Source organism: Otolemur garnettii, unplaced genomic scaffold (assembly GCF_000181295.1).
Source record: "Otolemur garnettii isolate 467f Iridium unplaced genomic scaffold, OtoGar3 scaffold00152, whole genome shotgun sequence".
NCBI lineage: Eukaryota > Metazoa > Chordata > Mammalia > Primates > Galagidae > Otolemur > Otolemur garnettii.
In genome coordinates, this window is record NW_003852547.1 from 2,014,825 (window position 1) to 2,027,281 (window position 12,457).

The 12,457-nt window shown below is 51.9% G+C and overlaps 1 protein-coding gene across 1 annotated transcript in view; it reads left to right on the forward strand.

The window, feature by feature from the left end:
• BCL3 (B cell CLL/lymphoma 3) overlaps positions 1-9,042 on the forward strand; it is a 10,963-nt gene extending 1,921 nt beyond the window's left edge. The window contains exons 2-9 of the mRNA XM_003799495.3: positions 209-362; positions 5,908-6,016; positions 6,356-6,560; positions 6,653-6,741; positions 6,955-7,032; positions 7,599-7,766; positions 8,131-8,251; positions 8,411-9,042. Of these exons, the coding sequence (XP_003799543.1) occupies positions 209-362; positions 5,908-6,016; positions 6,356-6,560; positions 6,653-6,741; positions 6,955-7,032; positions 7,599-7,766; positions 8,131-8,251; positions 8,411-8,598 (1,112 nt within the window). The 3' untranslated portion in view covers positions 8,599-9,042. The remainder of the gene's footprint in view (positions 1-208; positions 363-5,907; positions 6,017-6,355; positions 6,561-6,652; positions 6,742-6,954; positions 7,033-7,598; positions 7,767-8,130; positions 8,252-8,410) is intronic.
• Positions 9,043-12,457: the final 3,415 nt, after the last annotated feature.

Here is a 12,457-nt window from a genome sequence, read left to right on the forward strand (position 1 = left end):
AAAAAAAAAAAAAAAAAGAGATTCATTGTTTGGTAGGAGATGGGGTCAGCACATAAAATGATAAGTGATAATGAGGGTGACCAGGGCTAAGAGGAGAAGCAGCTTTGAGAGGAAGCTGGCCTCCAGAGGAAGACTTGGAGGTGGCAGTGGGTTGAGGGTCTGTGGGCTTGGCCTCACTCATGTCTTTTCTCTGTCTTCTGTTGTTTAGGACCTTTACTGCCCCTATACCCTACTCCAACCATGGGCTCCCCCTTTCCTCTGCTGAACTTGCCAACATCCCTGTACCCCGTGATGTGCTCCATGGAACATCCCCTGACAGCTGACATCGCCATGGCCACCCGTGCAGATGAGGATGGAGACACGTGAGTGATAGACCCCTAGTAACGGAGGTTGGGAGGCGGGGGGGCCAGCTATCCCTGACATGGGGTACTCAGTTCAAGTGGACCCAAGTTAGAGTCCTTACTTCACTGCTGACTGTGTGACCTTGAGCAAGACCCTTCTCCTCTCTGAGCATGTTTCCTCCTCTGAAACATGGGCACCCTGAAAGCACTTACCTCCTAGGACTGTTTTTAGAGCAGTGGTCTTCAAATTTTTTATCATAATCCAAAAATAGGAAATTCATTTCACTGACTGATTTACTACATGAATGATACCTGTAAGCCTGCTGGCACTGAGCCTCATACAAGTGTTCATTAATATTATTTCTTTATCTCAAACCCAGAACACACACACATAAACTTGAAATAAAAATTACACAAAGTGAAACAATATTCATCCTTACTATGGGGGATCTACTTTGATATTGAGACAAAGTCTCACTTTGTTGCCCTCGGTAGAGAGCTGTGGTGTCACAGCTCACAGCAACCTCAAACTCTTGGGCTCAAGCAATTCTCTTGCCTCAGCCTCCGAGTAGTAGCTGGGACTACAGGCGCCCACTGCAACGCCCAGCTATTTTTAAGGACTGGGTCTCCACCTGGCTCAGGCTAGTCTTGAACCTGGGAGCTCAGGCAATCTTCTCCCCCCAACCCCCGACCCCACACCCCTGCCTCAGGCTCCCAAGTGCTAGGATTACAGAGAGGAGCCACCGCACCTGGCTACTTTGATATTTTCTATTCTAGTCTACTCCACTGTCTCATAGTCTAGCCCACTTAATAAGTCTGACAATCTTCAAAATTGATTTTAAAACCCCCATGGTTTACACCAGCAGTTTGAAGAACATGCTCTTGAGGCTTCTTAGGGGTTCTGCATGGGAAATTTAACCCTGTGCCTAATAGCAGAGTGAGCATTCAATACAATTGACTGTCGTTATTTTTATTTTTCTATACACCTGGGTTTGAATCTCAGCTGGCCACTTTCTTCCCCCCACATGCCTCAGTTTCCCTCTCTGTAAAAACAGGAACCATACAGATCTCTATGAGGAAGAAATGAGATGATTGACGTAAAGTGTGGGAATTAATTTGGGGACTGGAAACCACAGGTAGAAATAAACAGGCCCATTTCTGCAGATAAGAGGGGAGGGGGCTCCACTGGTGGCCCACAGGGTGACTTCAAGTCCCTATTTGGAAACCAGGCCTCATAATAGCACCTAACACAATTAGCATTCAGTGCAATGATATACACACATATGCCGCACAGAACATGGGCTGGGGCAAACAGTAAGTGCTTAATACGTGGGAATGGATGGTGTTCGACAGAGTCTTCAGGGTGGTTTTGGCCATCCGTGGGAGCCCAAGCAGGAGAAAGTGCCTGAGATATTTAAAGGGCTAATAAAACCTAGTTCCCTCCCCTTCTGGGTATGGCTGGAGATCATCTGTGAAACAGGTTGAAATGAGTTTCTGCCCCAAGCCGAGCTGTTTGCGGCCTGGGAAAGCAGGGTGCATGCAACAGGCCACTGGGCCCCCTAGTCTACAGGCCAAGGCCTTCACCCTAGCCACCCTCCCCCGCTCTCCCCCAACGCAAACACTTCTGCCTCAGCTGCCTGTTGGGGGAAATCCCTTCCCGCAGAACTTGACCGCAGCCCAGCTGCTCTGCCTCCCCCACATCAGCACCAGTCACTCACTCCAGCCTCCCCCTCCTGGCGTTCCCTCCAACCTTAACCCCTTCCGCTGGGGCCGACACTTTACCGGAACGGGCAGAGGGCCCAGCCCCAGTCTGCTCCACCAGCCCCACTTCACCCCCAGCGAGTGAAGGTAGTGGGGGGAGGAGGGCAGAGATGCTAAGCCTGAGTCCCCAAAGAAGCAAAGATTGGGAGGCTGGACTTCTAGCTCCTGGTGAGGGAGCAAGAGTCTTAGGGCATCTGGACCCCCAAGAGGTTAGGGACAGGAGAGCTAAAATTCGAGGTCTCCAAGGGGCAGGGCACATGTTCTGAGTCTCAGAGGACAGAAGTTTTGATACTTTATTCTGACATGCCCAAGGGGGTAAGGAACAAGATGATGGGCAGCTTGGGGAGCTGGTGCTCAGAGGGACCTTAGGGGCAAGACCAGCTAATAAATTGCAGGGCTCCTTGTTCCAAACTTAACTTGAAGGCTAGGCAGGCGGCTCATGCCTATATCCCAGCACTCTGGAAGACCAAGGTGGGTGGATTGCTTGAGCTCACAAGTTCAAGACCAGCCTGAGCAAAAGCGAGACCCCCGTCTCTATTACAGATAGAAAACCTGAGGCAAGAGGATCACTTCAGCCTGAGTTGGAGGTTGCTGTGAGCTATGATGTCATGGCACTCTACCCAGGGCAACCGCTTGAGACTCTGGCTCAAAAAAAACAAAGTAACTTCAAGAGGGCAACAGTGGAACATTAAACTGAGCTAGGGGCCCTTCTAAGCACTGGGTCCTGTGCCACTCCACAGTCACACACACTTGAGAAATTGGTAGTGCTTAGAGGCCCAGAAGTCCATTCCCCCAAAGGGACAAAGATTGGGACATTGCATTTCTGAGCCTCCAAGAGGACAAGGAGGAGGGTGGCAACTTGGGAACCCAGAGCTCAGAGGAACTGGGGAAGTAATTGTTCCGACTGAAGAGTTAAGGTACTGTATTTCTGGCTCCCAAGAGATAATGGGGTGGATGCCTAGATATTGGGGACAAAGCCAGATGGAGTCTGACTTCCCAGGGGAACTAACTCTCCTTGGGGCTTCCCTGCCTTCCTCTGCCCCATTCGAGGATGGAAATTGAGGTACCGAGGGTAGATCCCCGGCGGGACAGGTTTCCCTCCTCCCCCGGGAGCAGGAAGCGGAGCCCCGCCCAGCAGACCTGTTACTGGAAGTCCGAGGGCTGGGCCGCCCCTCCCGTCCCCACTTCCTCCAGCCCCGCCCCACCCCCTGCGGCCCGCGCGTTTATGGGAACTCAGGCCCGGACGGTTTCTCTGAAATCATTCTCTTCTGCCCTCACTTAACCCCGCCCGCCCCCCAACCCAAGGTCTTAGGAGATGCAGGGAAGGTGGGGAGTCCTTCCCAGGGAACTTTAGGGCCGGGTCCGGCCCCTCCCCCAATGTTTTCTTTTTAAATTTGGCTTTCACAGATTAGGATTCAGAATCAAGGATTCACCTACACAATCTCACCCTGGCTCTGGGCGCCGTTGGGGCGCTGTACTTCACAGAGGGGGAAACCGAGGCTGGGTAAAGCCATGTGATTTTGCCCTAGCACACAGCTAGGAAGGGTTGTCCAATTTGCATCCCCGACCCCAGGATTTCTGCTCTTCCATTAGAGTCACCTGGGAAGTTAGTTAAAACTGGATTATGGGCTCGGTGCCTGTGGCTCAAGTGGCTAAGGCGCCAGCCACATACACCTAAGGTGGCGGGTTCAAATCCAGCCCGGCCTGCCAAACAACAATGATGGCTGCAACCAAAAAAAATAGCCGGTCGTTGTGGCGGGCACCTGTGGTCCCAGCTACTTGGAGGAGGCTGAGACAGGAGACTCGCTTGAGCCCAGGAGTTGGAGGTTGCTGTGAGCGGTGAAGCCATCGCACTCTACCCAGGGGGACAGCTTGAGGCTCTGTCTCAAAAAAAAAAAAAAAAAAAAAAAAAACTGGACTATGGATGCACAGTCACAATTGGGAGAGCCCCGTTTGCCTGCCTTGGCAAGGCCCTAGTAGTAAGAGTCAGGTTGGGTGAGAAAGAAGGTGCTCTAGTACGTGGACTTTTAAAAAAGGTCATGCTGCTTGTGTACATGCTGTCAACCTCGTGCCCTCAGCTCTGTCCCCTCACTCCATGCAAACACCTGCAAGTGCGTGTGCGTACACACACATTCATATGTTCTGAATGGCTGTTCCAGGTTGGGGTTCCTGGGAAGTGAACAGGAAGTTTATTGGGGAGTGTCCCTGAATCAACACCTGTGAGACGAAGCAAGTGTGGGCAGAGGGAAAAGCTGAGCTGCTGTGCAGCTTCAGCAGGGCCTTAGCCATCCCAGAGGGAATGTTGAGGTTGGGATGGCCTTTAGGGCTGGAGCTAGGAGGCCAAGCCCTCTATGCTGGCATTGACCAGTCCCTGGTTACCACTGGATGGCAACTGCTTCCCATCCACATTGGGTATGACTTCAGGTAAGCAGTTGAGAGTAATTCCCAGGTTGTCCAAAAGCTGACAACCTTCCCAGAAGCAGGGGGAGTGAGTCCTTCAATCTGGGAGGGAGTTCTGAGCTGTGCAGCCGAGCACCCAGAACAAAGACCCAACAATGACCCCATCCTTACTTTGTTTCCACCTCCATTTTAGTCCAAGCTTTTGTTCCACATAGTTAGTCAGCCCTTGAGTCTCTTGGGTTGGAGGCTGACCCTGATATACAGACACAGCTGGCAGAGACTTTAATAGCAATTAGTTCATCCCCACTCAATCCACAGATAAGAAAACTGTGAGGGGTGGGAACATGATTGTCAGCTTCAAGGATGACCAGGGTGATCATAGAGATGGATTCATTTATTCAGCACATCTTCATGGAGCATCTTTTCAGCATCAGGCACTGTCCTAAGCACTGGGCAGTGAATCAAGGAAACCAGATGCCCTACCTTGATGGGGCAGACTTTCTACCAGAGATATTCAGACAGAAAAAAGTAAACTGTACAATTCATCAGGTGATGATGTGGAGGAAAATAATGCAGGGAATGGAGAGTGAGCAGCTACCAAACCATCTTTAGTAGTGACCTATATGGAGGGGGACAGGCTCTGCAAATATCTGGGCAAGACTGTCCCAGGTAGAGGGGACAGTCAATACAAAGGCCCTGGGAAGTGACCATGTGTGGTATGTTTGAGGGACATAACAATGAGGCCAGTGTGGGAGGACAGTGCAAGGAGATGAGGCCAAAGGGGGTTGAAGAGGGTGAGACTACAGTAGGCCTCGTGGGCTACAGTGAAGACTTTGGTCAGGCACAGGAGCCATGGTCTGACTTAGATTTTAAAAGGGTTCCTCTGGCTGCTGTGTAGGGGCTGTGGGACAGACAGGACAGAAGTGGAAGCAGAGAGGCTTCAAGGAGGGGAATGTACTAATCCAGGAGGGAGCCAATGGTCGCCGAACTAGGTGGAGGGATGGGTAGTGGTGATTCTAAAGACACTTCCAGGTCGGCTGTGGCTGAAGCGGCTAAGGCGCCATCCACATACACCTAAGGTGGCGGGTTTGAATCCAGCCCGGGCCTGCCAAAACAACAATGATGGCTGCAACCAAAAAATAGCTGGGCGTTGTGGCAGGCGCCTGTGGTCCCAGCTACTTGGGAAGCTGAGGCAGGAGACTCGCTTGAGCCCAGGAGTTGGAGGTTGCTGTGAGCTGTGATGCCACAGCACTCTACCCAGGGGGACAGCTTGAGGCTCTGTCTCAAAAATAAATAAATAAAGACACTTCCAAAGTATTCAACACATATTGGAGTTAGCGCTGCCAACAGCTTAGGGTTGAGAAGTGCCTACCCCATAATGCCTGTGATTTGCCCCCCCCCCCAGGCCTCTCCATATTGCTGTAGTGCAGGGTAACCTGCCAGCTGTGCAACGGCTAGTCAGCCTCTTCCAGCATGGGCGCCGGGATCTAGATATCTACAACAACTTAAGGCAGGTGAGGCTGGGGCCCTGGACTACTGGGTCTGCGGGAGGAGCAGCTAGGGGCCTGGACTCCTGACTCTAAGCAGTGAGGCGCTCCAGACTCCTGGTTCCTGGGGAAGGAGGAGGTTGAAAGTCCAGAGGAGGCTTGGGTCTTAGCAGGGAGGTACTCCAGACCTCTGAGTCCTAAGGGAGAAAGAGCAGGGGACCCTGACTCTTGAATTGAAGAAGGAGGTACTCCAGGTTTCCTTTCCTGGGTAAGATGGCAACTGAGAGTGAGGACTCAGAAGATCTAAGGGAGGCAGGACTGGGATGCAAGACAGGAAGCTGGTCCCTCACAGTCACTGTTCCCCAGACACCACTCCACCTGGCTGTGATCACCACGTTGCCGTTTATGGTCCAGCTCCTGGTAATGGCTGGTGCCAGCCCCATGGCACTGGACCGCCATGGCCAGACAGCGGCCCACCTGGCCTGCGAACACCGCAGCCCAACCTGCCTGCGGGCCCTGTTGGATAGCGCGGCCCCGGGCACGGTGGACCTAGAGGCCCGTAATTACGACGGTGAGTACCCTCCCCTGGGCAGAGTGCGCTGTCCATCATTTGGGGCTGCAAATCCCCGGTCCCAGGTTTGACTGAGCCTCTCGCTCCCTCAGGGCTCACCGCCTTACACTTGGCCGTGAACACCGAGTGCCAAGAAACCGTGCTGCTCTTGCTGGAGCGAGGCGCAGACATAGACGCGGTGGTGAGCGCGAGAGGAGCTGGAAGCCGGTCTACAAGGGGAGGGGGCGGGGGCAGGGGTGGGGCTGGTGGGGCTGGCGCGGCCTGGCGCCCGGAGGGATTTGGCTGCAGGTATCTAACCCCCAGAAAGGCTGGACCCGCGGGTGAGATGCCGCCTGCCAGCAGGTAGGACTGAGCTTGGCGAGACTCAAAAACCTTCCCTCAACCCTCGCCGTAGGACATTAAGAGCGGCCGCTCCCCCCTTATCCATGCCGTGGAAAACAACAGTCTTAGCATGGTGCAGCTGCTGCTGCAGGTGGGTACGCCCGGCCTTGACTTCTCGCCCATCTCCTCCTCTGATCCCAGCCTGGCTACCGCCCTGACCCCTGGCGCTGACCCACCTCCTAGTTGTGGCTCCCGTTCTTGCCTCGCTTCCAGCTCTGGCCTTTCCTTCTAGAGCTCGGTCTGTCGCTTTTTGACTTAACTCCCCTGGCTGCGATGTTGGGCGGTCTTTTATTCCTTCCCTGCCCCCACAACGGCCTCAGCCCAGCTCTGCGATGGCCTTCCTGACTCAGCTTTGGCTCCGTCCCCGCCTGTCCTTCCGCCCCGACTGCATCCTCGAACCTGCCCAGACCATGGGCCCTGCCCTTCACAGACTCCGCACTTACTTTGGTCCAAGCCGCCAAGTCCCGCTGTTTGATTCAGCGCCGACAGCCCCAAAATCCCACTGTGGCCCTTGGTTCTAGTTCCCTCCCTTCTATGACCCCCACCCCCGACCGGGGCCCCCAGCCTCTGTCACCGGCCCCGCCTTTCCCTGGATCCTGACCATGCCGGGAGGCCCAGCAGCTGCGGCTGCTGACCCGCGCTCCCCGCCCTCCGCAGCACGGCGCCAACGTGAACGCACAGATGTACTCAGGCAGCTCCGCGCTGCACTCTGCGTCGGGCCGCGGGCTCCTCCCGCTGGTCCGCACGCTGGTCCGCAGCGGCGCTGACAGCGGCCTCAAGAACTGCCACAACGACACACCGCTCATGGTGGCGCGCAGCCGTCGGGTGAGTGTGCAGGCCGGGGCCCGGCATCCCGTGGGTCGGGACCCAGGCCTGGGGAGGGATGTGAGCATGCGCATGACACACGTGCATCTGTGGGCATATGACGAGGGTGCAAGGGTAAGTGTGTGTCTATGTCAGGGCGTGGAGAGGAGCCATGCGCTTCAATGCGTTGAGTGGGAGTTCTAGAGAAGAGATTAGGAGAGACTAAAGAGCCAAGAAAGGAAGTGCCTTGTCCACCTTCACATAATGAGAAAGACAGGCCTTCACCTGGAGGCCAAGGTCACTGACAGATCCCATAAGCAAGGAGGGATAGAAAGAGGGAAGGCTGTGAGGCAGGAGTTGGCAACACTTGTCTCCAATCCTATAGGTAATCGACATCCTGAGGGGGAAGGCCACCCGGCCTGCTGCCTCCACCTCCCAACCAGACCCCTCCCCTGACCGGAGTGGCACCACCTCCCCAGAAAGCAGCAGCCGCCTCAGCTCCAATGGTGAGAAACTAACTCTCAACCTCCAGCCCATCCTCCCTCAGATCCAGGGACCTGACCTTCAGGTCCTCTGCCCTCAGACCCAGGCGTCCTGTCTCAGCCCCCTATCTCTGGGTCAAGCCTCTCATGGCAATCCCCCTTCTCTCTCCCTTCCCTCCACAGGTCTTCTTTCTGCATCACCATCCTCCTCACCCTCCCAGTCTCCCTCCAAGGATCCCCCTGGACTCCCCATGGCTCCCCCTAATTTCTTCCTTTCTCCACCATCTCCACCAGCCTTCTTGCCCTTTACTGGGGTCCTCCGAGGCCCTGGCCGGCCAGTGCCCCTCTCCCCAGCTCCAGGAGGCAGCTGAGAGGGATGGGGGGGCAGATCTCGGACTCATAAAGAGGGGCCTCCCTGCCCTGTGGGGTCAGCCCTTCTGGAAACTGTGAAGATCTCACTCTGCCCCCCCCCCAACCCCCTGTTCCTCTGAACCAGGATTTGCACAGAAGCACATGCACCTACCCAAGAGCCCCATCTTGATCCCTGCCCAGGACTCTTACCCCCATTACTCTCAGGCTCCAGTCTCCAGTCTTGAAATCAACCCAAATCTTCATTTCCTTGTCCTCTCCCCATGCCCTCCCACCAGCAGCCAGTGCACTGCCTGACATGGTGGAAGGAACCAGGGAACAACCACTCCCCTCAAACCAGCTAAACATGGAGAGGAGAGATGGGCTGTAGGCTGGCACTGATAACAATGTAAATTATTAGGCCTTTTGGTTAGATTTCTTTTGTAATAAACTATTTTTGTACCATATCCTCTTTCATGAGGTGGTCTGGAGTAATGTGTTTATGTGTGCATACACCTATACACGATATCCAGCAGACACAAGGTGTGACATTATAAATCTGAGACTGACAATCGCATGTGTGTGACTCTGGGACTTCTGGTGTGTTGGTTATGAATTTGCTGTCACTGTGTCACTGTGCCATTGTTTTCTCAAAGGATGTGGTGTGTGACATCTTCCCAGGAAACCCTATTGAAGTCCATACTGACCCCAGGGGCATGTTTTCTGAGGGTTGTGGCACTATGTAAGTCTCTGTGGTAACCCACAGCTGACTACAATTCTGACGTCCCTGAGTGTCACATAGTGTCTGTAAATGTTCCTAACAGGAGAAAATATTATGTGATTGTTTCTGAGTGACTGTCCTACATGATTGCTCTGTAGGGCCCTCCTGAGAGACAACATCTGTGTCTTGATTCTGGGTTATATCTCTGGATGTCATTCAGGGTTTGTATTAGTTTCCTGTTGCCATGATAACAAATTACCATAAAATCAGTGGCTTAAAACAATGCAAATTTATTCTTTCTCAGTTTGGAGATCAAAAGCCTAAAATCTGTTTCACTGGACTTAAGTCAGGATATGGGTGGGGCAGGTTCCTTCTGGAGGCTCCCAGGGAAGACTCCATGACTTTGCCTCTTCCCCCTTCTAGGGGCAGCTTGCATTCCTTGGCTCATGGCTCTGCAAGCAGCTGCATGTGAGAACATCCTGTGTGATAAACATGCCATGCCAGTGTTATGTCATGGGCAACAACTGTCTCTCCGGCAGACCCTGAGCTCTGATTTCCTTTGCTGCTGCCCTCCCACCAGCAGCCAGTGCACTGCCTGACATGGAGCACACTTTTGAGAAGTGCTGGGATAATGGGTTAGCTCTTGCCCATACCTGCCCCCCATATCATGGTAGCTATGACTATTTGTGGCTGAGTCTGATCCCTGTCACACAGAATGAGGTGATTCCGCCACTCTGAGCCTCAGTTTCTTCATCTGTAAAATGGAAATGATCTTCACCCATCGCTGTTGATGGGTTGATGAAGATTTATTTATTTATTTTTGAGACAGAGCCTCAAGCTGTCGCCCTGGGTAGAGTGCTGGGCGTCACAGCTCACAGCAACCTCCAACTCCTGGGCTTAAGTGATTCTCTTGCCTCAGCCTCCCAAGTAGCTGGGACTACAGGCGCCCACCACAATGCCCAGCTATTTTTTTATTGTAGTTGTCATTGTTGTTTGGCAGGCCCAGACTGGATTCGAACCTGCCAGGTCTGGTATATGTGTCTGGCGCCTTAGCCACTTGAGCTACAGATGCTGAGCCATTGATAAAGACTTAATGAGAGTCTGGGTGTCAGCCACTTAGCACAAGACCTGGCCCATGACCCAGCCTGGGGTGTGTGTTGGGAGTATTCTTGTGCCTATGGGTCCCCAAAGCTGTGGATGATGTTTCTCTTCATGTGTGAGAAATTGTCCCCAGGTCCAAGAGTTGAACCCAGTGCTGACCTTGGCAAATTACTTCTCTAAAACAAAGGATCTGCCTTGTCCACACGTGGAAATCCCCTCTCAACTTACTAGACCTTCGGACTGGGCACGTGTTCTTCCACACTCTTTCCCCTTTCTCTGGAGAAGGGCAGACTCCAAGGAGGAGGACAGGGTCCTACACAGGGTCACCAGTCCTTCAGCCCTCACAGAATAAAGCATTTACCCTCAGGCACCAAGAAACATCATGGGTGACAGTCCTAGCAAGAAATCATAACTTTAATGCATTTCTCCAGGACCCCAGCCCTTGTTGCAAAGTTTCACTTGTTGTCACCACCCCAGTAACCCCAGAAAGAGAACATCTCTTTCAGATTTGTGTACAAAATCTGCCAAATCCTAAATGTTGGTGATTTAAAAAAAAAAAAGATTTTAAGAATGTAAGAGATAAACAGAACATATCTGCTCTTTAGGTGTGTTTGCACACCCTTGTGTAAGCCAAACCTCCATTTTACAAAAACTGAAACTGAGGTCCAGAGAAGGAATCAACTGACATGGTGAGTTTATAAGTCTGGGATTCCTAATACTAGCACTCTGGCAGGTCGACACGGGTGGATTGCCTGAGCTCAGGGGTTTGACACCAGCCTAAGCAAGAGAGATACCTCATCTCTACTGAAAATAGAAAAACTAGCCAGGCATTGTGGCAGGAGCCCACACTCCCAGCTACTACGAATGTTGAGACAAGAGGATCACTTGAACCCTGAGTTTGAGGTTGCTGTGAGCTATGGCACCAGACACTTAAACGCAGGGTGACTGAGTGAGACTCTGTCTCAAAAAACAATAAGTCTGAGATTGCACGATTCACCATAACCAACTGATTAACTTCATCAGCATTAATGCGCCAACCAACATTAGGTGCCTCCCAATGTAACGCATCAAGAATGACCCAACATCACATCTGTAATATCTATAGATCTGGGGATCTGTAGATCAGGGATCTGCCACCAGAATCCAATCACAAGGAAAGATCAGACAAATTCAAACCAAGGAGACCTACAAAAGAACTGGCCTAGGGCAGTACCTGTGGCTCAAAGGAGTATGGCGCTGGCCCCATATACCAGAGGTAGTGGGTTCAAACCTGGCCCTGGCCAAAAACTGCAACCAAAAAAAAAAAAGGAAGGAAGGAAGAAAAGAAGGAAGAACTAGCCTATAATCTTTCAAGGTATCGATTTTAGCACGGCACAATGGCTCACATGTTTTGTCCTAACATTTTGGGAGGCCGAGGTGGGTGGATTGCCTGAGCTCACAGGTTCAGGACCAGCCTGAGCCAGGGAAAGACATCATCTCTAATAATAGCCAGGCATTGTGGTAAGCATCTGTAGTCCCAGTTACTTGAGAGACTCAGGCAAGAGAATCGCTTAAGCTCAAGAGTTTGAGGTTGCTGTGAGCTATGATGTAACAGCACTGTACAGAGGGTGACAAAATGAGACTCTGTCTCAAAAAAAAAAAAAAGTATCAGTTTCCTGAAACATAAAGAAAGGTTGAAGAATTGTACCTGACTGAAGGATACTGAAGACACATGAGAATATAACACGTGATCCTAGCTTGGATCTTGAACAGAAATAATTTTTTTTGCTGTGAAGGACAGTTTGGGGACAGCTGGGAATCTGAGTACAGGCTACACTGTTAAATACTAGCATGATAGCACAAACATCCATTGTTCAACTGGACTGTGGCTATATGAGAGAATGTCCCCATAGTTGGAAATACAACTAAAGTATTTGGAAACAAAGGAAACATCCGAAACTATCTTGCAAATTCTCCGTAAGTTTAAAATGATTTATTTCAAAAAAGAAAAAAAAAGAATTAAAATTAAAAGTCATGGTGTGCTTGGGTTTCTTTCTTTCTTTCTTTCTTTCTTTCTTTCT